The sequence below is a fragment of the Podarcis gaigeae genome (genome assembly GCF_964106915.1).
Source record: "Podarcis gaigeae genome assembly, chromosome: 16".
Lineage (NCBI taxonomy): Eukaryota > Metazoa > Chordata > Lepidosauria > Squamata > Lacertidae > Podarcis > Podarcis gaigeae.
The window spans coordinates 31,978,535-32,003,772 of record NC_139693.1 but is presented as its reverse complement, the minus strand read 5'-3'; the positions used below and the strand labels follow the sequence as shown (position 1 = coordinate 32,003,772).

At 43.0% G+C, this 25,238-nt stretch overlaps 1 protein-coding gene across 10 annotated transcripts in view; it reads left to right on the top strand.

Annotated features, from left to right (window-relative positions):
• Positions 1–25,238, top strand: part of FBRSL1 (fibrosin like 1) — a 793,883-nt gene that overhangs the window by 479,896 nt on the left and 288,749 nt on the right. For all 10 annotated transcript variants that reach the window (XM_083716907.1, XM_083716910.1, XM_083716914.1 and 7 more), the window contains one exon: positions 25,201–25,230. In XM_083716907.1, the coding sequence (XP_083573033.1) occupies positions 25,201–25,230 (30 nt within the window). The remainder of the gene's footprint in view (positions 1–25,200; positions 25,231–25,238) is intronic.

The window sequence follows — 25,238 nt, the reverse complement described above, 5'->3', positions numbered from 1 at the left end:
CCCAGATTTCCCTGGGAAGAGGGATTGTTCGTTAAACCACTCTGGGAATTGTAACCCTGTGAGGGGGATGGAGGGGCTTTACAAACAGTTCCCAGCACCCTTAACAAACTACAGCTCCCAGGATTCTTTGGGGAACCCATGACTGTTTCAAGTGGTATGATGCAGCTTTAAATAGGTACATTGAGGATGGATTATTATAACCCTTTCTACTTGGGGCTGCCTTTGAAGAGTGTCCAGGCATTTCAGTTAGTACATAACACAGCTGCACATCTTTTGACTAGAAGCAATTACCAAACTCCTCTGTTACATCATCTGCCGGCTTGTTTCTGGGCCCAATTCAAAGTGCTGATTATAACCTTGTTTGTCCTATATGGCTCTGGACCAGAATACTTAAAGGACTGCATGCTTCCAGGCTAAGTTGCCTGTTCCCTTAGGTAATTGGGAAATATCTTTGTTGCATGGCCCCTCAATGTTTCAGCTGCATTTGGCAGGAAAAGGGGAATAAGCTCTTCTTTGTCGCTTGATTCCTGGTTTATATATAGAGAGAAAGGTCTCAGGGTGGCTCACAGAACAAAACCAGAACATGAAACCACAAAATATATAATCAAAATAAAAACAACAACCCAATAACACCCCCCCCCAAAAGCCACATTTTAAAAGATGTCAATCAAATCAACCAAAGACCTGGTTAAAAAGGAACGTTTTTGCCTGGCACCTAAAGGTGCATAGTGAAGACGCTAGGTGAACCTCCCTGGAGAGAGCATTCCACAGACAGGGAGCCACTGCAGAAAAGGCCCATTCTCATGTTGCTACCCTCTGGACCTCTCGAGGAGGAGGCACACAAAGAAGGGCCTCAGAAGATGATCTCAGGGTCCAGGTAGTTTCATATGGAAAGAGGTGGTCCATGTTACCAAAAAGGAGCAATGCAGCAGCGAGCAGAAGCTTCAGCAGGTGGCTGGAAAGCCAAACAGGATGTTGATATTTGTGATTGTTACCATGGGAAGAAAGGGGCAGTCCATTCACTGTACTGAGCACCGGATGTTAGCTCAGTGTGTCATCTGACCTGTACTGGAAGTACATGGGAGGAGTCTATTCTCTCTGCTGTTGATTTTAAGAGAGTGCAGACATGTTTCTCTGTACTGCTGCAAAAGACAGAAATAAAGGCATGTAAATATATTTCTGTCTGTCTCTTTCCCCTCCCTGGGGATAGCAGGGAGGAGAGGGGAGGAGTGGTGTGTTCTTCTCACGTTTGAGAAGGATCGCCGATTAGAGACCTCGCCTGTTTCCTGCCGGGAGTCGCAGACGGTGAGGTCAACAAGGAAATCAGCCGGGTGCCTGAAGAGTGGCACATTCCTCTGACAAGGCTTGATTCCAACAGTCCTTGAGGTATTGCGGTCCTGATCTGTTTAAGGCTTTATAGGTTAAAAACAGCACTTTGAGTTGGGCCAGTGCAGTCGAACCATGATCGGTGTAATATGCTCAAACCATCTTGCTCCGGTGAGCAACCTGGTGGCTGAATTCTGCACTAGCTGAAGTTTCCTAACCGTCTTCAGAGGCAGTCCTATGTATAACACATTGCAGTAATCTAATCTTGAGATTACCAGATCATAGACAACAGTAGTTAGGCTTTCCCCTTTCCAGACAGGGCCCTAGCTGGGCCAGCAGCCAAGGCTGATGGAAGGCATTTCGGGCCACTGAGGCCACCAAGCAATGAACCTGATCCTTCAGAGAAAGTGTAACCCCATCAAGAGCAGGCGATCTCCCACCCATCTGGTCTAGGGTATCACCCACTAACAGTATCTCAGTCTTATCTGGATTGAGTTTCAGTTTGCTGGATCTCATCCAGTCCATTACCGAGGCAAGACACTGGTTCAGCACTTCCACTGCCTCACTTACAGATGTAAAGGAGAAATAGAGCTGAGTGTCATCAGCATACTGCTGACAATGTACTCCAAACCTCTGAATAACCCCACCCAGCGGTTTCATGTAGATGTTAAGCAACATGGGGGATAGGATTGAGCCCTGCGGAATCCCACACTGAAGGTTCGACGGGGCTGAAAAGCATTCCCCAAGCAACACCCTCTGGGAACGACCATCCAAGTAGGATTGGAACCACTGCAAATTGATGACACCCACTCCTAGTTCAGAGAGTCGCTCCAGAAGGATACCATGGTTGATGGTATCGAAAGCCGCTGAGAAGTCAAGAAGAATTAACAGGGACATGTTTCCCTTGTCTCTTTCTTGACAGAGGTCATCATATAGGGTGACCAAAGCAGTCTCTGTGCCTAAACCCTGACGGAAATGGATCCAGAAAACCATTTTCTTCCAAAAGCGCCTGGATCTGGTCTGTGACCGCTCACTTCAGGACCTTGCTCAGGAAAGGGAGATTAGCAACTGGCCAATAGTTAGGTTTTCCAAATCCAGGGAAGGTTTCTTAAGGAGTGGTTTTACCACTGGCTTCTTCAAACAGGCAGGGACCACCCCCTCTTGTAAAGAGGCATTGACCACCTCCCTGGCCCAGCCCACTGTTATCTCCCTGCTGGTTTTTATCAGCCAAGAGGGGCAAGGGTCTTGAGCACAAGTGGTGGCTCTGACTGATCCGGGCACCTTGGCCACATCCTTGAGCCTTACTCCTATAAGAGTGTAGGTGCTTATGAGCTGCCTAGAGTATGTCAGATTGAGGCAGGAAGATGAGCACTTTTAATAAATCAAAGCACCAATAGACTGGAGGTGTCTTTCATCCCCACCCCTCAGGCTCCTCTCTAAATTCAGGGGAATTCAAAACAAATATGCAGGTTTAAGGAGAACTGCTGATAAGGAATGGCTGAAATTAATTGTGCTTGGCATAGCTCTGGTCAGCACCCCCTCTCAAATTATCTGTATGCACTCTGCCTTTACTGCAAAAGTACAGAATCCTTTCTGTAATAGATTTTTTAGTAAATTATCTGGAATGCACAGGAATCAGATTTCACTTTCCCATACCACCTCAGGCATCAACTACATGCATATATGGTCCCTTAATACAGAGTTCTCTGTCACTGCAGGGTTTTACTTGTGAATCTGCTGCAGACATGCTCTAAGATGTTTTATATGAATAAAACTTCTTGCAGCCCACGGTTTTTAGCAAGAGTTCAGCATAGGATATTCTCGTAGTCCCTTAGGCAGCAATAACCACATTCATCTGGCTTATTATTATTATTATTATTCAGCCCCTGATATTTTGGATGGGTTTTCATTTCAGTTGACAAGGAAAGGAATATCTGTGCCCCTTCCCAGCTTCATAATGTAGGCTCCTCTTCTAATAACATCAAACAGTCTGATTCCACCGTTAAAGGCAAATTAAGTTCTCCTGTATATCAAATTAGCTCTCTGAGGGTGGCATCAGCTTAGTTTCTTTTATGTTTAAGTCCTAGTTCTCTAATCTGTTTCTAATTCATTCTGTTCAGCAATTTTGCATTTCTGTTTTAGTGGGAGCAATGCTGATTAATTCCTTTTCATGACATCTATAGCTGCATCCTAGATTAAACCTGCTCTGATACAGAGGCTATCATTAAGCGTTAAATATTCTTGCAAGGCTACTTTAATTTGATTTAACATCAGTGGATCATTTAATACAGAGTCATTAATTCTCCATCTTGCGGCAAGGCCACATTCTGGCGGTGCTTTTAATCACAAGATTATTGTGGTATGATTTGGAAGGGATATGTTTCATTCATATATATATATGAATATATACACACACACACACACACACACACACAAACATCTTTGGAAACATTATGAAAGGCCAAGTTGCCAAGGAAACAAGGCAGAAAAAAACCCCTATTAATTTCTGGCAATATTATGTATCACTTTACATATGCTGTGTTTTTTTGAGAAGATCCTGGTTTAATGAGGCTTATCAAAATAACCCTTAAAATGTTTTCAGAAACCACTTGCAACTTTATTTCATTCATTTCATATGCACACAGTAGATCCCTTGTTCACCCTTTAATACTCATTTAGTGGAGTGAACACGTCCTTCAGAGATGAGTATATAATGGATGCCTGTTTGGAAGCTGTCTTTCCTCCTCCTCCTCCTCCTCCTCCTCCTCCTCCTCCTCCTCCTCCTCCTCTTCCTCCTGAGCTCCGCTGCCCCCAGACATCAGTCAGCTGAATAAAAGTGCTAGTGAAAGATTAATGTTAATTGACAACTGAGGGAATGTGTCAAGAACCACACAGCCGAGCTCCTAAGGATTTGAGGTTGTCCATAGCAACTCCATAGACATAGAGCCTTTCACCTGCCTGCCTGAGTCACATGGTACCAAAAAGGCACTAGGCCATTTCCCAGGCCTGTTTGGTGTAAGGTATGGATGGCTGAATGTACCCTGCCATCCCAAACAGGGCTGCTCCTACAGGAGAGCCAGTGTGGTGTAGTAGTTGAGAGTGTCAGACTAGGACCTGTGGGACCAGGGTTCAAATCCCCACTTGGCCATGAAGTTCACTGGGTGACCTTGTCACTACTGCCTCTCAGTGTGAACTACCTCTCATGGTTGTCGTGGGGATTAAATGAGGAAAGGGGAGAAATTTATGCCACGTTGAGCAGGTTGGAGGAAAAGGTGGGATATAAAGGCAATAAATAAATAAAATAACTAATTAGGCAGAGTCTGGACATGGGTGGCACTGTGAGTTAAACCACAGAGCCTAGGGCTTGCCAATCAGAAGGTCAGCGGTTTGAATTCCCGCGATGGGGTGAGCTCCCATTTCTCGGTCCCTGCTCCTGCCAACCTAGCAGTTCGAAAGCACGTCAAAGTGCAAGTAGATAAATAGGTACCGCTCCGGCGGGAAGGTAAACAGCATTTCCGTGTGCTGCTCTGGTTCTCCAGAAGCGGCTTTGTCATGCTGGCCACATGACCCGGAAGCTGTACGCCGGCCTATAAAGCGAGATGAGCACAGCAACCCCAGAGTCGGACATGACTGGACCTAATGGTCAGGGGTCCCTTTACCTTTACCTTAAGAGTCTGGACATCGGAAAAGGCCAAAAAAGAAGTGAGAGTTATATCACTACACTCAGAGCCAGTGTGCCTCACAGGTGGGCAGAGTGCTGTTGTGCTCACACCCTGCTTTTGAGGTGAACTTGGTTGGCCACTGTGAGAACAGAATGCTAGACTAGATGGGATCTTCTTAGGTAATACACACCTTTATTTGCAGGTGTGGTGGGGGGCAGTGTCACTATTTGCTGCTCTTCCTCAAGCAGCAAAATGTCACATGAACAGCTGGGATCCAGTCACAGCAAAGGAGCATCTGAAGAGCTTTGGAAATGTATCAAGCTCCAGCTGTTACATAAGAGAAATCCATCTAGTCCCATGTCCTGCTTTCTATGGTGGCTAACCAGATGATTCTGGGAAGCCCCAAAGTTAGAAACAACTCATTTTTGTTGAGGAGCTCATATTAAGAGACCTAACTATTTAAGAAGAGCCACCTAGAAGAAGCTGATTTTTAAAAAAAAAACACCTGAAAAACTATTTTAAAAAACTCACCAAACAATAAATTATTTACATGAGAACGGGCAGATTGGCTGAGAAGAATGAAATAGAAACACAACTCCCCTAAAATGAGCTCTATAATATTTGGGTTATATCCAAAGCTAGCCATTCTTGGAGTAGACCCATTGAAATTAGCAGGCATGGCTATCTTAGGCCCATTAATTTAAATTGGTTCACCCTTAATAGGACTTTGTTGTATACATTTCTTTATTTCTAATTACATTGTGCATTATTCTGAAGTAATTGTGTGCACGGGTGGCAGGGAGGATTGGATTGCATTCAATAAAGCAGGAGTGGGGAACTGACAGATCCTCCATATTATATCAAGTGATTCAACTTCAAAGAAAGAATAGGGAGCATACGCATAGGTGCGCTCAGGATTATTCCTTTGCATCTCCTTTGTGAGGGACACATTTGGCCCCCAGGCCTGAGGCTTCCTGCCCCTGGTCTGGGGAGTGCTGTCAGCAGTCCTACCGAGAACCATGGGTTGCTGTAACTAGTCCTGAGAGCTCCTGGCCTTAGCAAGCATATTAGTAAAGGGAGTTGTCCATTTTTATGGAGGAGGCGACTCCTAATCCACTGTTCAGTATGTAGCACATCATTTCATTCCCTAGAAAGTGAGATGCTGGGAACAAAGCAAAGGGTTAAACCCAATTTAGTGCTGAGTTATAGTCACTTAGTAGATTACTCACCGAGATCCACCTCTGAGAGTCTTCTGGTGGTTCCCTCGCTGCAAAAGTGAAGTTACAGGGAACCAGGCAGAGGGCCTTCTTGGCAGTGGCGCCCTCTCATCAGAGAGATCAAGAAGATCAAGAACTACACAACTTTTAAAATACATTTGAAGACAGCCCTATATCTGGAAGTTCTTAATGTTTGGCATTTTATTATGTTTTTATATCTTGCTGGAAGCTGCCCAGAGTGGCTGGGCAGGGTGTTGTTGTTTCTGCTGGAAACTTTGCTGCACAAGAGATTGCACAATCTGTTGTGCAACGGGTTTCTGTTGTGTTGGGCTCCTCTGTTGAGCAACATTAAAACTCGCCTTTGCACTAGTGGACAGAGAACATTGAATACACCCATTTGTTCCTAGCATCTCCTCACCTTCCAGGGTGGTGGGCCATATAATTTTGGCCCAGATTTTGATGGCCTCACGTCAGTAACCTTAGCACCTTGTCTTCATGTCCCATATAATGAATACAACCCTGCCAATCAAGACACTCTGTTTTATATCACTTATTACTAAATTGAAAATGGTGTTTTACTACAGTAATAAAGGCCTGGTACAGCGCGAGGTACATTTTTATACAACTCTATGAACTTTGTCATTGAAAACATTATAGCCTTGAATTTGAGAGCACAGTGGAAAGCTATATAATTTGATTACCTATATTAATCAACTAGAGTACAACATATAAAACCAGTAATGCATAAGTCTGACTGGAGCCAGATAACCCTCTTGTGCATCTTAGAAAGATTTATTTTCAGTAATATAATTCATTTGACATGAAAGTATCATAATTGCTGTTGCTAGGAAGAGTTCTTTTTTCTTTCTTTCTTCTTTTGGTTAGGGAAAAATAATTATGGTTTCAAGAGCAGCTTCTTCTTTTAAATCTCTGCATATGAAAAATGGTGTCAAGGAATGGGGAAACAGGCTCCTTGTTGTAGTAATTGTGGCAGTTTTTCATTAAGCGGCTGAGCTAACAAAGTGGTCCAGCCTGAATTATATTTCTACTACATGAAAAAGAAAGCAGTGTGGACAGGGGAGAGTTTATAAAAAGTGTCAAAATTCAGTATCGTCTTTCGGTCCCAAGGGTTAGAACCAGACCCTTTCGGGCCGCATGCAGACATATCTGTGACTAGGAACAGTTGGAAAGTTTTTCTGCTGTGATGTGAGCTTGTAAAACTGTTCTGAGCAAGGGGAGGGAGTTTGCTTTTTAACTGACATGCGCAACAGCCACTCAGCACTGAAGCACAGCCCTTCTGGCTGCAAATAGGAAGAGCAGGTTTCCTCTGAGTGATGCATGATGCAAATAGCACATGGTCAGCACTATGGCTGGATCGTGGCCCGAATGTCTAGTTTTAATATATCTATTGATCATTTCCCATATCTCTATAAAATAAAATAAATGCAAGCATTTTTAAAAATGCATTTACCTGCCTTCAGCAAAGATACTTTATTTTCAGGTTGTTTCATCTTACAGGTTATAAGCAAATTATGCACTATATAAAGCTTCATGGACAGCACTGTATTCACACACCTTGGGCCCTTGTGCTGAAGGGTGGGTAGAAAAACTAAATAAATAAATAAAATGAAGAGGGCTACTGTGTGTGTACATAACAGGCTTCACAGTAGCCATTCAAACAACCACCTAATTCACAGCAAGAATTCCTTTAAGTTGAGTCTCCTTAAGCGCAGGCCAGGAATAAGTGTGAGATCTGTGTTCCTGTCAGCAGGTTAAAACTCATTAATGCTTAGAGGCAACATGGGTTTTGTTATATATAATGTTGCAGCTATTCAACCTAGAATACATTTAAACTTTTCTTGGCTCTCTCTCACTGCCTGTCATGCAGCTCTGTTTGGGACTTCATTAACATATTTATTCAGCAGAGAACATGCTTAGTTGTTTTTTTTTCTCAGCACAAGGCTATTATGAGCTGGCAGGAAACTGCTGTAGGAAATTTCAGCAATACAAAAAAGTACACTTGAAGCCATTAATATTATCCTTATTAAAAATGACCCTCCTTCCTTTAAGAAAATATGCTAAGTCAGTGGCTGCAGAACAGGCTGAGATACTGTGACTTAATCTTAGGAAAGTTTATTTTATATCATAGGACAAAGAGCTGTATTTCCCCCTCTGTTATCATGTTATCAGCTTCTTGCAGGATGCTACTTTTCACTGCCCAGAGAGAGTCATTTTAAAATTATTGGTTTCCCATCTCATCTTCTTTAACCACATTAATTTCTTTTATCTCTATCTGACACATAGAAGGGCTATATAATTTCAATGTTCTCTATCACACCAGGAGTACTAAATAACAACACATCTCAGTAATCCTTACAATCCACTGTATATTTTGGAAAGTTGTTTGTTTGTCTGTTGGTTCCCTATAACAGCTGCTAGTTCCCTTTAATAGCAGGTTGTGCTGATTGCAAGCACACCAGCGGGGGAAGCAAGGCTCTGTTGAGCCCTACAGGAATGCATGTGCGGTCATTGTCACTGTGGGTGGGACCAGATTGTGCCACATTTATACAAATGTCAGCATGAACAAATGCTTCCAACAAACTCAAACAAATCCTATTACTGTATGTGCCTAATATGTTGCATTCCAGAAGTACATAAAACAGCCTTCCCCAGCCTGGTGCCCTCCATATGTATTGGATTACAGCTCTCATCATTTGTGACTATTGGCAATGGTTGCTGGGGCTGCAACCAAGTTGGGGAAGATTAGTATAAAAGCTGCATATCGTAAATTATTTTTTGTTTTGCCTATCCTTCACTAACTGCACTCTTTCATTTTGACACTGGTGCGCATTCTCACGTTGTGACAAACCATTCAGTTGGGACTTCTAGTTGTTTTTAGTATTTTGCAGACAAGATTCTGTCTGATTTGACTGTAGCCTATGCTAATCTTTGATGCTTCACTTCCATAGAACATTTTAGTAACTAAAGAAAAAGAGTTGAATTTATGAAGCTATGGTACAGGAGAAAGTACCATGGTGCCCTCTAGATTTTGTTGGACTCCTATCAGCCCCAGCCAGCATGACCAATGAGTCTAGGATGAAGGGAGTTGTCCAACAACTTCTGAGGAGCACCATGTTGGCTATATCTAAATAGTTTACTCCATTAGTTTTGCTAAAACAAATTTATGAATGGGTAAGCGTTCATGAACTAGAATCCATGTAATCAGATGTATGAAGTGTTATCTATGCTTGGCAGATATGAAACCTGTGGCACTCCAGATGGTGTTGGTCTGTAACCCCCATAATCCCAGGTCATTGGCCATGTTGGCTAGATCCACTGAGAGTCCAGTAACGCCTGGAGGCCCTGTCCCTGATGTAGAGGGAGAAGATATAATAGAGTGTAGAGAGAAAATTACTGGTATATTGTAAACTGCCCTATGATCCTTGGATGAAGGGCAATATGAAAATTTAATAATAATAACAAACATTTTTAACAGTGGGATCAGACAATAAAATACAAAATGTGCAGTTTATGACAATTCAACTGAAGTCAAAATCTGTGCAAAATAAACATGTTGACAATGCTATCCATAATAGCATCAGCTGGTGATAACGCAATTACCCAAATATCCTAGCTAAATATTGTTTTTGCTTGTAGGGGTGGGGAAGTGTATAGATGAGGGCAGGACTTGTCCGAATGGTGCAGCAAGAACTTTTAAAATGTTGAGCCCTGTGGTAAGATACCATTTGGACTTTGGTTCAGAGAAAGCATTTCATCTCTGCTTCAGGCAGCAAAATGTATTGGGCCTGCACTGTTGTCTAATCATTTTATCTCAGGTTAATATTTAATGAGTGAGACTATCCAGTTTCCCATCAATCTTTCCAACCGCACATTAGAATTTTTTTCTACAATCTCTTAAACCCATTTAATCTTGCTACACTTCTGTTGTTCAAATTGACACATAATTCTCCCATCCTCTTTTTTGTGTGGCCAGATCACAATCCCTATTCTTAGTCTCAGAGTGTAGCTTGGAAAACGGTGGGGGGGGGTAGGGAGGAAGGCTTAGGTTTTCATTGTGCCTCAAGTGTACACTAAGGATTGCTTCGTTTCATCCTGCTTTTTATTCATTTCCCTAAATTTCCCAGGAGCCCAGTATGGCTCATGAACCACAGTTTGGCCACCTCTACCATATCTCTATTTCTCTATCTATATATCTCTGTTCATCCATCCATTTATTATCAAATCTGCAGACTTCCTAGCATTTTTTAAAGGACTGGCAAAACCTCCTGTCTTTAGTGTGGTTTATGCCATTGATTTTCAGTTGCTTCAGAACCTGATTCCTTATACCCTCTAAAATAATACTAGCAATATTATTTTATTAAAGCGTCCGCAGGTACAAGAGCATCCACCAACATTACCCTATAGTAAATTAGAAGCTGCCACTCATTGTCAGGGCTGGCATTGGACTTCAGGTGGCCCTTAGTACGGGGCCACAAATGGGCCCCCAACACACACAGACCCCACACAATGCAGCTGCTGCAGATGGCTGCCATCCAGAAATGGCGCTCCTACCCACCCAATGCTAAAACAGCCACCTGGGAGCCTGGTGAACAGCGCAGTAAGGGTCTTTCTGAGCTGCTGTAGCCATTTGCCAGTGGCACTAGTACCCAACCTGGCCTACCACTGGCACCAGGTGCACACGCGCGCACACACACACTTAATAGAATCCCCTATCTTATATAATTTTTTTAAGTATAAATGATCTGCTTGTTAAATCTCAACAATTACTTTCCGGTTCATTTTCTCTCTCACACACATGCTCGTCTTTTCTTTTCTTTTCTTTTCTTTTTTGTTCAGCCTCCTAATATTTCTGCCTGAATTCTTTCACGACAGAAGCAAATGAAAATTACACCGTGGTTTTTAGGTCTCTGTTTCCTGATTTTTGCTTGTCATGTCATGAACTTCCTCAGAACAGTGAAATGGCAGCCCATCTCCCAGAGAGCTCCAGACTAGAATTTCGAAAGTTGTCTTGTTAACAGCTTGTCAGGAACCTACATTTCAGTCTCGCTGAGTTTATATCATGCACGCAAACAGACACACATTTGTGGGGTGGGGGGAGTTGCTGGAAATTATGATTTTTACAGGTTCTGACATTTTTCTAAAGAACTGGAATGCTCAAGGCTGCTCCCCCCACCCCTGTCTGCCTCCCTTAACAGGCTATGCTGTTTGGGGTAATATTCTGCGTTTGCAGCAACTGAACATCAGAGCAACATTCAGTTTCTTCCCTTTAAACATGTTCTTTGAATTATTTAAGGTGTTTTGATGTAGGCTAGAATTTGTAACAAAGTCCTCCAGCTTTTATCCTAACAAAAAATCAAAAAGGTTGAAGGGTTTTTTTCCCCCTCCTTCCCCTCCTCCCTCCGCTGCTTTTCTCCCCCCTCTGCTTTTCCTCCCTCCTCTCTCTGCTTTTAATAGATCCTAGGTTAGAGCATCAGGGGACTTCCTTTTATGTTGTACAGCATGAAATGACTTAGTCAGGGCCTTCCTGATTAATTTATGAAGACTAAGGAAAAGAGAAGAGAAAAGGGGGCTTGGAGGGGGGGTAGGGGAATACGGAGGCCCGTTGGGAATCGACCCCTAGCTGTAGCAGATCAACTCACTTTTGTGGAATGAAAAGAGACTTTTAAATAGTGTTTTTTAAACCGTTGGCTCCTTGACCCATGGAAGTAACACAAGGAGGCAGCTTTGGGGGTGCAGAGACAATAATACAGTCCAAGGAACTGCTTCCTGTGCAAACACTGGGCCTTTCCTTTCTCTCTTTTTCTCTCCTTTTTATTTTTTTATTGTTTTGTGCTAAAACAGTGGTGGATTGGAAGATTAACGTGCTCTGAGGTAAAAGGGGAATGGTAGAAAATCCACCCTAATTTCCCTCATGTAAGACACACGGGGGGGGGGCGGCGAGAGAGAGATTTTCCTTCTCTCAGCTTGCAGGTGACAGCTGTTGGTCACTTAACAAAATGGCCTCCACAGCAACACCCCCACACCCATTCACACACCTTTGGCTCAGCCTGCACCAGCCATGTTGATGCATCATTGCCTCTCAAAATTAGTTATAGCGCTCAGGGCTATCCTCAGTTGCCAAATTGCCACCACTAAGATTGAAAGAGAGGGGGGGGGTGAAAGAGAGCTCAGTTTATACATGTATAGTGCTTATGACCTCCCTCTCCCAGCCAAATGCTGAGAAAAGAAAGGGGGGGTAGTGGTGAAGGAAGGAAATTGCTGCCCTGAGGCTCAGTCTGTTTCTTACAGCTCTACCCCTACCCCCCACCTCCGCCCTGCTCCCCCACAGCATTCGGAAGCCAGAGCTGGTCTAGCCATGGGGAGGCCCTGGACTCATTTCATCAAGCTGTCAAAGAGCTAGTGGAGCTAAGAGGACTCTCTCCTGCCTGGGGCAAGTTCAAGTCAACATTCAATTTCCTCCCCCTTCCTTTCTTCCTTTCTATCTTCTCTCTCCCTCCCCGAGCCCCCCACCTCGCAAAAGCTCTTGGCTAGCTTCTACGCTTCTCCCTGAGCCGCAACAGCTCACAGTTTCTTGCCAGTGGGGAAAGACTCGGGGGACCTTATAAAGGACACAGTGGCAAAATTGCTGCAATAAATCAGTAGCCCTTCGACACTTGGCGGAAGCTCAATGTTTTGGCAGTTTCTTCCTTCTTTTTTTGTTTTTTTGCTTAAAGCCTCAAGTCCCATTAGTGGGCTTTTCTGTCAGCTTGGCTCATGATAAAGCTCCTTCTTCCCATCTTCTTAAGCAACACCCTGCAGACTTTAATATGGTGCCAAACCTGAGTATGTGGCAGAGGGACCCAACACCCCCTCAGATCCCTTATACACACAGAAACACACACACACACACACCATGCCACCATTGCTACCACCAAATCATTGTGAGGTGCAGAAAGCAGGGGGCTCCATCAGCTAGGCCTCAAAACCATATGAACCCCAGGACCTGTTCAGCTTTAGAAGATGCAAAATAGCAACAGACTTTTATGAGGAAGTGCAGAGTGCCTTTTCCCTGCTGCTTTGTAAATGCAACTAGTGCTCACATACTTCTAGAGTTCCGAAAGGAACGGCCTGCAGCTCAAGCCTGCTTGAATGTTAGGGGAAGACCCATAGCTCAGGGGTTGGAGTATGTGCTTTGCATGTTAAATTATCAACACAATCCCCTTCACCCCCCAGTTAAAAGGTTCAGGTTGCTAGGGATGGGGTAAAACTCTGCCCGAGACTCTGGAGAGTAGTAGCCATAGTTGCTCTGAATGGGCAGATAGGGCAGATAGTTTGAAATGATATAAGGCAGCTTCCTGTGTCTTGCCACTAAAGACTCATCACATAATCCCAGATTTAGGTTAGCTGGAAGGGAGGAACGGCACTCCGCACATGTTCAGAGACACTTGTGTTCGTTTAATGGCTGCATTTTGGTACAAATCAAGGCCTATGCACTCACCTCTGGAAATAGCTTCATTGTAAGTTTAAATTCATTGTAAGTTTAAAAGTTGAGAACCTTTTAATGAGGGTGAAAGAGGAGAGCGCAAAATATGGTCTGAAGCTCAACATCAAGAAAACGAAGATCATGGCCACTGGTCCCATCACCTCCTGGCAAATAGAAGGGGAAGAAATGGAGGTAGTGAGAGATTTTACTTTCTTGGGCTCAATGATCACTGCAATGATCACGAAATTAAAAGACGCCTGCTTCTTGGGAGAAGGGCAATGACAGGCCTAGACAGCATCTTGAGAAATAGAGACATCACCTTGCCAACAAAGGTTCGCATAGTTAAAGTTATGGTTTTCCCAGTAGTGATGTATGGAAGTGAGAGCTGGACCATAAAGAAGGCTGATCGCCGAAGAATTGATGCTTTTGAATTATGGTGCTGGAGGAGACTCTTGAGAGTCCCATGGACTGCAAGAAGATCAAACCTCTCCATACTGAAGGAACTCAGCCCTGAGTGCTCACTGGAAGGACAGATTGTGAAGCTGAGGCTCCAGTACTTTGGCCACCTCATGAGAAGAGAAGACTCCCTGGAAAAGACCCTGATGTTGGAAAAGATGGAGGGCACAAGGAGAAGGGGACGACACAGGACGAGATGGTTGGACAGTGTTCTCGAGGTTACCAGCATGAGTTTGTCCAAACTGCAGGAGGCAGTGGAGGACAGAGGTGCCTGACGTTCTCTGGTCCATGGGGTCACGAAGAGTCGGACACGACTAAACGACTAAACAACAACAACAAAGTTTGAGTCTGATGTTTCTTTTTTCCGAAAATTAAGCACCGTAAAATGTTACAAGGGTGGACTGAGGGATGACTCACGAGTCACTTGTGTTCTCTGGGCAGTCCAACTGTCGGTCTTGAATAAACGGATGTCTAGGTTTTTCTTTCTTTCTTTTTCTTTTTTTATGTCTCTTTAGGGGGACGGTAACTATGTAGGACAGCACATTCTTTGTGTTCAAAATCCTGACATTTCCAGTAAAAAGGAGCAGGTAACAGGGGCTGCAAAAGGCCATCTTCATGAACCCTGGAAAGCAGCTTCCAGTCAGAGCAGACAGTATTGGTCTAGAATGATGAATATATAGCCTATCTAATGTAAGGCAGCTTCCTAGAACTTTCCAGTTTGCACATGCAATGATTGGGAAGAGGCGGGAGCTATATGTAAGCAGATATTGTGTCAGGGAAAGTTGCAGAGTGTTTATGAAACTACGTAACACACTTGAACCTTGGATTCCACAGACTGAAACCTCAATTTAAACCTTGCCCGGTGCCAATGCACATTTCGTCCTCTTCTGTCACTGCCACTGAAAAGGGTGATGTCATGCCTCAGCTCTCAAACACCTTAAGTACTGGTGCAAAGGTAGAGGAGTTTGGCCCCATGTTCTCCAAATCAACCTTAAGGGATGGCCTTGCTCTCTGAATTTGCTTCTAAGACTGATCAAACAAAGTGACTTTAACCTTCTTCCACACCAACCACCTAAGGATGCTTAGCCCTCATGCAACTGCTGTTTCTGATTAGAGCATTGGCCTTCCACAATTAGGCTACATGACACCCCAGGTGGATTGCGACAATGCCTGCATCACTGCTTCCTTCCGCCCTTATAACTTGAAAACTGAGCCTGCATTTTGCTTCCTCTTATTGGCCTAGGCCTTGGGAGTGCAATTGCACCACACACACACCCAGGGCATGCACTCATGGGTTCCAGGTGGGTCCACAGATTAAGTGTCTCATGCTCTACCAACAGCTATCCTGGCTAGTTGAAAAACACTGCTCTGGAGGACATTAAGAGACATTGGGCTACAAGGATCCATGCCAAATCTGCCTATCATCTATCTATCGATCGATTGATTGATTGATCGATCTGTCTATCATCTATTTATTTCCAGTTTGCACATAATCATTGGGCTGTCCTCAGGCTAGTCCAATACTCAAGGGTTTGTTTAATCTCTGATTTGGTGAAGCAGTGTCTGTGCTTTTTTAGGAACAATGCAAAGCCCTGTAGTCGTTTCCGCTGGCTCCTTAATGCCTGTTAGCTACTGCTTGCTGCTGCAGGCAATGCTCCTGGTATATTGCCCCAAAGCCTTGCTCAGTGCCCCCATGGGCCTCAAGCACTGCAGCTATAGCCACCTTTGCCTCCCCCCCTCCAGCTGAGAATCCGTGGCACAGTTTGAATGTATCTGCATTAAGTGGCTGTGCAAGTACCTGCCTTCCAGGCAGCCCCAAACCATTTCTGGTTTTAAATATTTAACACTGATTCTAGTAATATATGCATATGTGAAGTATATGCCTGCTGTATATTTAAAGCAGCAAACTATGTTGTTGTTTTTTACACAGTGATTCTTCCTACATTACTTTTACAATGCTTTTATTTTCTCTCTTGTACCATTTGAGAATCCTCTGTAATCTCAGACCCTGCTATATAAACGGTTTACTTTCACTGTGGTATTATAGGACTGAGGACTAAGGGAATAGATCTGGACCATGAAAGAAGATGAAAAAGAGGAAATGTGGCTTTTAACAAACAAGTCTTGTCCAGTCAACTGTAGGATCAATAGCTATGCAAACTGGCACCAATCCCTCTGTGTAGCTAACTGAAATACTGTAAAACCCTGATACTGTTCCCCAGTACCTGAGATGGCAGAAGAGGAAATATGTACGGTAATCCATTTGGTTTAGATTCCATTCGAATATAGTATTGGAAAATGCCAAGGTCACTTAAATAATGCAAATGGAGTCCAGAAAACAAGGCCGCCTGATAACACTTCAGTAATGAAAGTGAATGAAAACTATGTAATTTGAGAAGAAAGGAACAGAGAGGTTTTGTTTTGTTTTCTGGTTCAGGCCTTGTACATAGCAGGGTGCTATTCAGCTAAACATACAAAGGAAAAACTCCCTCAGAACTACACCGCCAATCCAGACACTTGCTACCTTTTGTGAATATCATACCACTCTGCTTGGTTGCTAAGCACCACCTCAACCCATCCCCCTTCTTGGTTAGTTGACTTTAAGATTAACAGAATAAACACCTACAAACTGATTGATCCCTGCTGTTGTACTTCCAAGATCCAGAGAGAGAGAAGATAGTACTGCTATTAATCTGAACAGTACAGAAATGCACCCATTCAGCATTAACCACGATTAAACAAAAAAGGCTGTTTAAAATAAGCACAGGAATGAGTTTATTTGACCATTGACCATAACAGAACATAAAACAGAATACTAAATCATAATGCCACCAGAAATCAGGCTGTAAACAAAGAATTTGTAACCTAGCTTAGATTAACAAGGTTATTTAATGAACATGAAAATGTATTTAAGAATCATGGTAAAATATGTAAACTTATGCAAAAGTTGCATATACTGTGCGTAATACAATATTGCTATATGTGTGCAAATATATCTGTATAGGGTTGTAGCCAATGTTAGTCCTACTCAGAAGGCACCCATTGAAAATAATAAGCATGACTAAAGTAGAGCCATTGATGTTAGTGGGTCATCTTTGAGTATAACTGTAGTTGGATGCAACCAATAGAGCCTCTTTCACAGTAGCCTCTTTCACATGGCGTAGCAGGAGGGCTCACCTGACCAACTAACACTAAGTTATCTGCTCCTTACTCTGATGGTGGGTGGAGTGAAGCAGCAGGGAGTGTGGCATGGTCCAAATGCACCCAACAGGTGTGGCAGATTGGCTCAAGTGGTGCGCTTGCATTGTGGCGACCTTTTTGCCACATCATCCCTCTCCTTCCCAATAACAAGCCGTGTCTCAGCTGTCCAGAGGTCAGGTGAGTGCTTGCCATGCCTTCAGAGGCTGCCCTTATCCAGTGACCTCCCAGTATGCCCTATATTATAACCCCCAACAAGAGGCCAGTCTAAGAGACCGTTTCGGATTACTGCCATCTCCAGCTTTCTTAAGGTTTGCTACTAATTCTTGCATTGTTGTAGAACGTTGTTGGCTCTGCACAACTTCGGAAGATGTTTCAGCAAAGGTACTTTTTGCTATCATGTTTATTGCTCTCTGCAGTAAGGAAAAGCTTTTGAGGTCATCTAGATTCAGGCAAAGTTACATTTTTGTCACTTGGTAACTGCACTATTCATGGGTGCTTGAGTATATTATTTTATAATTTCTATTTTACAAACTGCTGGTTTTATTCATATTTGGTGGGGGGGAATTACAACAATTCAAGCAGCTTGAAATTGGTTTACTTTTTCCTCTTAGGAAAATAGTACCTTCAGACAGTGTTTTTTTCTGGGGGTATGCAGGGGTATGCATACCCCTAAACATTTTGTGAATCTTAAGTTTGGCCTCATTAAGGGGCAATGTGTAGGAAAATGAGAGTACCCCTAAACATTTTTTTATAAAAAAAGCACTGCCTTTAGACATTGTTCCTTGTAAATCAAGAGGGTCAGTGCAACTTCTTGAAAATCAGAAACATTTAATAATTAAGGTTTAAATGAGGTCCAAATCAAGGCCTTTCTTGATTTTCAAGGACACTTGGGAACTCTTAATACGGGAGTCTCTCTTTCTCTGTGTCTCACCCCTAGAAAGATCAGCCTTGCCTTCACTTCCAGTGCACATTTGGCAACAACCAGCTCGTTGATAGCAGATCAAGCAAACTCCATAAAGTATTGTTTGTTTGGGATTTCATTTTTGAAAAGCTTACTTGCCACTAGCAAGATTCAGGCTTAAACCTGCCTCTGCCCCCAAACTGTTTTTACAAAAAAAAGAAGAAGAAGAAAAGTGGGGCAATTAGGATCTCCTTTGCAAACATTCTTGGTGGAATTAAGAGGCAATTGGCACAACTCTGCCAGTAATCCCTTTACAAGCCTTTATGAACACAACACAATAGGCTGTTTACAGATTTACTTATAGACCTGGCGTGTTAACAGGCCTGTAGGAAAATTCAGGTAATTGAGGCTTTTGTCTTTAAATGAGCCCCCATAGCTGTCAGCAGTTGCCATTCCTCACATTTCTTTAACTGTGTATTTTGACAAGGGCTTTTGTCCCATTGACAACAGCTGCGTGGGAGGTGAAGATGTGGAGAGCTTTCTCTTCTCCCTCCACCCTTTAAATTCCTTCATGGCTCACATTCTGTAAGAAAAGCTTGTTGCATGGCTTAAACCAGCAAACTTTCGCCTTGGTTTTTGTTTCCCCACTCTTCTGAATGTGCTGCTTCTCTGGTTTTCCAGATAATAGTTGCACAGCAGGATGACTCAGAACCAATTTATTTCTGGGGCTTGGGTTCTCATGAATTACACACACTCAGGAGGTGTTGGGCACCAGCAATATACTCCAGTATATTAATATAGTTTATTATTATTAGTTATTATATTTGTATACCGCCCTGTACCAGCAGGTCTCACCTCGTTTACCCCTTTAATGTGTGTGTGTCTTCAAATATTCTCTCCTATTCCACGCTCAAAAATTCTTAACTTTACTTCAAGGGGTTTTGATGATACAGTGGCAACTTCAGTAGACCCAGCAGATCTACCTGTAATACACTTGTTTGCACACATCACAATAAGCTAAACTGTAGTTTATTAAAACCATGTGGATGTGCTGGTTCTTGGGGAGTAGTTTGTGCACACTTTGCTCTTCCCAGTTTCTTTTAGCACAGTGTAGCCTGGCAGCTAAGGAAACACAATATATATGTATATATATTCCATTCCCTTTCCCCCAGCTGCAAGATGTCTATGACAAAAGTGTCTCTCACCAAATGTAAACAAACTGTGGGAAAGACTATGAATTGAAAGGTGAGAAAATAGATGTACCTTTCTCTGTTTATCTGTTTGCTTTGTAACACAAAAACCTTAATAAAAACTAATTAAATGTGTGTGTGTAGGGAGAGAGAGATAAAAAAAAGATAAAAAGTTGTGTGTGTGTGTGTGTGTGTGTGTGTGTGTAAATTGAAAGTGCACAGGGTAAAATAAGACATGAAAAGGGGGGAGAAAAAGAAAAATACATAATACCCATATGCAATACAAAAGAACCTTATAAATATTGCAAGATTGTTATTGTAATTATCCTACAGTTAATGTAATACAGTGTTTATAAAAATGAATTCCAAACATTTCTTTAAAATTTCCATGGCAAGTCTATGTTTACATGTGATGTGTTCCTGTGTTGCAAATTTGTACGTATCTTCTATCTATTCCAGGGGTCGGCGATCTGTGGGCCATCTGCCACAAGTGGCCCACAGGGTCGTTTAAACAAGCCACCCCCAGACCAAGCTGTCTGCTTGATGAGTCTCTGTGTGCTGTGCTAAACCGGCACAGCACAGAGCGGGGACTCGCTTCTGCGGCCCCGGAAATCGCGTCTGCGCAGACGTGATCTGGCCCACGGAGCGATCTCTGCGGGAGTGAACCGGCCCAGGCGAGGTAAACCTTGCTGACCCCTGATCTATTCATTAAAGGGAGCTGCATTTTAATTTTTTCCAGTTCATCAATACCTGTCCGTTTGCCATAGTAGAGGCATGGAGAGTCCACTCATATTGTCCCTTTCTTAGGTTCCAAATATTGGGTATATACGGTGATTCAGAAGGTTATTTTCCTCAGCAAATTTACGGTTATTCCATACAGTTGCATTGATTGTATCTATTACCCTCTGCCAAAAAGTTACCAATGTAGGACATTGTAAGAACATGTGTTTTAAAGAACTGTTGTCCCTGTTATATCTTCAGCAGCTAGATGTCTTAGCTAGCCCTTCCATAAATAAGCGTAATGTAGTCCAGTAAGTTCTAAATATTATTTTTTGCTATATAAGTCTTAGTTTTGCCCACAGGGTAAAACTTGGGTACAGATTGTAATTAAGTAGGAGAACTAGGGAGGAGTGGCTGATTTGCATGGTTCCAATAAGCAATAGTACAGTGGTACCTCAGGGATGCGGGTGGAGCTGTGGTCCAAAGGCCTAGGGCTTGCCAATCAGAAGGTTGGCAGTTCAAATCCCCGCGACGGGGTGAGCTGCCGTTGTTTGGTCCCAGCTCCTGCCCACCTAGCACTTCAAAAGCACATCAAGTGTAAGTAGATAGATAGGTACTACTCCGGTGGGAAGGTAAATGGCGTTTCCGTGCGCTGCTCTAGTTTGCCAGAAGCGGCTTAGTCATGCTGGCCACATGACCCAGAAGCTGTCTGCGGACAAACGCCGGCTCCCTCGGTCTATAGAGCGAGATGAGAGTGCAGCCCTAGAGTCGTCGCGACTGGACCTAAGGGTCAGGGGTACCTTTACCTTCACTGTATGGCTTTCTGTGACACGCAAAGCAGGCCCAAAGCAACAATGTATTGTGGCATCTTAAAGACTCATGGATTTGCTATGGTATAAAACTTTCATGGATTCCAGCCCACTTCACAACTTGCAAGTTCACCTTGTGTCCACAGAAACTCATGGCGTAACAAATGTGTTTGCCTTTAAGGTGCTACAAAAACCCTCATTGCTTTTGCTGCAAGAGACTAAGACAGCTACTTCTGGAGAATTTTACAGTATAAGATCTCTCTTATTAATTATATGTGCTGGTGGAATATACATTTCACTACTAATACTAATAGTATACCCATAAATAATAATATTTATATGATAGAAAATGTTCCTGGGCATCAATAGTTTAGATACATCTTGTTTTAAATGTGTGTCAGAAGTTAAATGGTACATTTGCTGTTGTCCGCAGAATGCATCTAAACTGACACATCCATTTAGAGGGGACTGTTCAAGAATAGGGAAGGGAAAGGTTCTATTTCCTTGGCAAGCAATGTATGTCCTTAAAAAAAACAACGCAAAAACCCACCTCTCCAAAGGATTATGGGATAGCTTCCCATAGTTCAGTGAGGCAGGAAAACAAATCAAAGGAAATCCAGGACTAATCACTCGTGCCCAGAAAATTTAGTCTGCAAACAACACAGAAATTATCTACTTAATCCAGAAGCAGATCAAATCCCTGTTAGTCTTGTATTAAAAACTGTACATGAATGCACTTAGACAGTACCACATGTGTGAACCAGACCACAAATTTCCCTTTTACTCCTGCTGAGGAATGCTCTAGATCTTTTTTCATTCTTTTTTAAGGAATATCAATCATAAGAATGGTTAACAAAGAACATGTTAAAGTACTATAACATGTACATTGTTAACCATTCTTCTGATTTGTGTCAATTAAAAAAAGATCTGTAAGGTGAACCTACTTATGCTATTGTAAATATTGCTATTATTAATGTGTGTTCTGTGTTTCTTTGTTCTTTGTTGCATTAAAGAGTTGCAGCCATATGGCATTTTCTGATTATTATTTTTTCCCTTAATATTTTTAGTGTTCTAAATGTCTTACATCAGGTATGGGGAAACCTTTTCATTCCAGGGGCCACATTTTCTTCTGGGCAACCTTTTGGGAGCCACCTGCAGGTCAATGTGAGACAAATATGAGCAGGACAATTAATGTCCATCTTACCTTTGTTTCTACACACACTCATGCATCCTTCTCTGTCCTCCATTGAGGCAAGCAAGTATTACAGAATCATAGAATTGTAGGGTTGGAAGCATCATCTAGTCCAATGTCCTGCAAGACAAAGCAAGACCAGTGAGGGGTGTGGCCTGGGAAAAGAGGAAGTAGCCTAGAGAGGAAATGTGACCTGGAGAGACTTGAAAATTCACTTATCCAAATGAGAGGAATTAGTACCCAATCCTTGCTATACACATTGCAGATTCAGATATTCGAACAACAAGCATTTTTTACTTCATTGTTTACTTTTTGCTGGTTGGCTGAGGAATTGAGAGGGAACAATAGGACCGGGGCTGTCTTAAGCATATGCACTGGGGTGCCAAGATCCGCCCGGCAGCCCACCCCCAGGTTGCCCAGTCCCAGGTGTGCGGGAGGGTGGAGCTGGCTGGCCACCTCAGCATTTCGCTGGCTCGGTCACCCCCAAACCCACGGCACAGAGCTGCCCACAGCAGAAGAGCCCACTGTGGCGCTCCGATCAACGGGCGGGCTCTTCCCCGGACTCAACTCTCAGGCCCCGGACTCTCGGCCTGGCACCCCTGAGAGCCTGGCATCTGGGTGCCCCACACCCCTAGAAACTATGGGCAAGATGGCCCTGAATAGGACAAATCAGAGAGCAGTTTTCCTGGGTTTTCTGGGGGGGGGCGTGATGAGCTGGGGGGGTTCCAACATTTTGTGGTCAGGAATGCATTAGAAAATTCCCCATAGGAATCAGTGGAAATTGTTGACTTGTTATGCAAATACTCACCTAACATACTCTTTCCATAGACCTCATTGTGTTTGGATAACAACAACAATAATGAACATCTGATGCCCTTTCTGGATACTCAGAATTAGCTGCCTGAGGCAGCTGCCTCACATGCCTTCAGACAGTGGAACATGCCTTCAGGGAAGTGGAAATGGCATGCAAATAACTGCTCCTAGGTTTTAGAGGTCTTTCTGTCCATTCTGTCCATTTTGATAGAAGCGGACGTCTAGTATCCCTCAGAGGGAGAACCAGTGTAAGATGCCAAAGATCAAATCTCTTTCCCACTGGTTGCTAGTGCTTTGACCGCAAAATCCAAAGTCAACTAATTCATATCCTCTGTCTAAAATAATGTAACTTGAGAAGCAGCCCTTGGTGGGCAACTGACAAAATGTGCCATAATATATTTTCCAGGGAAGATGAGATTCCCTGTTTTAATGTAGAAACCACCCCCCTGCTGCTTTTGAGGTCATTTTCTGCCCATAGAGAAGGCTGCAATAGCTTCATTTGTACTTTGCAATGGTAATGTTTTCTCATCTCCAGCCAGTGAGATCTATGCATCCCTAAACATTCCAAGGTGTCATTATCCTGCCATATGTACAGCTGAAAATAGAACTATTCCATTTTCAAAGCCAGCAAGTGTGTCCAATGTAAAACGACTGCCACCCCTTCTCCTTCTTGACTTTATGGGTTTTTTCCCATCTAGAAAATGTTTTAAGAACTTTAGTCTCCTAAGATTTTAAGCACAGGAGAGCAACTGTACTACAAATTGATAAACTTGAGACCAGGTTACTTAAGGAACTGCATTGCCCCATATACCCTTGCCCAGGGGTGGAGGAAGTGGAGGAAGGGGAGTGCAGTGGGTGCGGGCCACCCTGGGTGTCACCACTGAGGGGGGTGACAAAATGCCGGGCGGCACTCACCGTGGGGCCTGTAGCACACCTGAGCCACGCTTCTCTCCTGTAAGCTTTCTACTATGATCCCAACAGAGGCGGATTTATGGAAGTGTGACCCAGCCTTGGGTGCGCTGCGGGGGGCACAACAACCACAGTATGTTGTAGAATGGAAGGCAAGAGATGAGGGCGCCAAATTTTAGCATCACATAGGATATCATTGAACTTTGAGACCCCAAGGTCGTCCACTGATCCCAAACCTGAACAGTAACAGCCAAATTAGGTTCCACATGGCCCCAAGTCAATATATATGTATTTTGGATTATGTGTCCCAATGTACCCGTCTAGACATTGAATCAATATAGTAAAGTCCCAAATGGACTGTGAGGAGGATCTGTAGACGAATCTCTCCAAATTGGCTAACTAGTCAACAGAACAGCAGATAAGAGTCAATGTTTATGTCTCAATTTGCCCTTACAGACATTGAGACGCTTCTGCCATTCTGTTGCCCAGGCAGCCAGTTTGGAAAAATCCTTTTTGAGATCCTCACAGTCCACTCAGGACTTCACTGTCCTTAATAATTTGGGTCATCTGCACAGTTTGCTACTGCAAGCTATGGTATTCATTTCTAAATCCAAATAATTTATGAACAAATTAAATTGTCTTGATCTCAATACAGATTCTTAAGGATGTCCCCACTGGGTGTTAAAGCCCACTCTCAGAACAGTTTCCAATACATAGGAGGAACATTTGCCTTCATATGCCATGACTGATATGCTAGGAACTTTTAGTGAAGGACTTCATCAAATGGCCTTTTACCCAGCCCAAAATATCTCACTTTTCCAAATGCTCAGGGCAGCTAATGCCTATCTACTGGGATGTTTGTGTATTTATCCAAATTTAAATAGCATTATTTGGATATGTTATTTTAGTTCATGTTAACATGCTGAGATTGATTATTTCAATGTTAAAATAGGGAATACGTTTTCAAAGGGAAATGATGTGATTTGCCAGGGAAATTCAAAATTCTGGTTGTATTGTAAAAATAAAAATGGAGGGAGTCTGTGACATTTTTTATTGATATTACCTTGTGTTTCTTTCACACAGATAAGTTTATTATTATTAATTTCATAAAATTTACACACCTCAATATCTACATGCTTACCAATACTCTCAAAGAATTCTAAAATTCAAATAAATGTGGTTATTGCAGTCCCTTCTAATTGTGCTACATATCTTATGAGGCCCGTAGTGCTAAGAAGGCTTTGAGTTGTATACGTAGATGTGTATAATTTCTGCATCTTTTCATAACAGAGTCTTCTATTTCTTTCTTTTTAATCTACAGTGTGACAGTGAGAGTGACATTGACGATAAGGTAAGTCC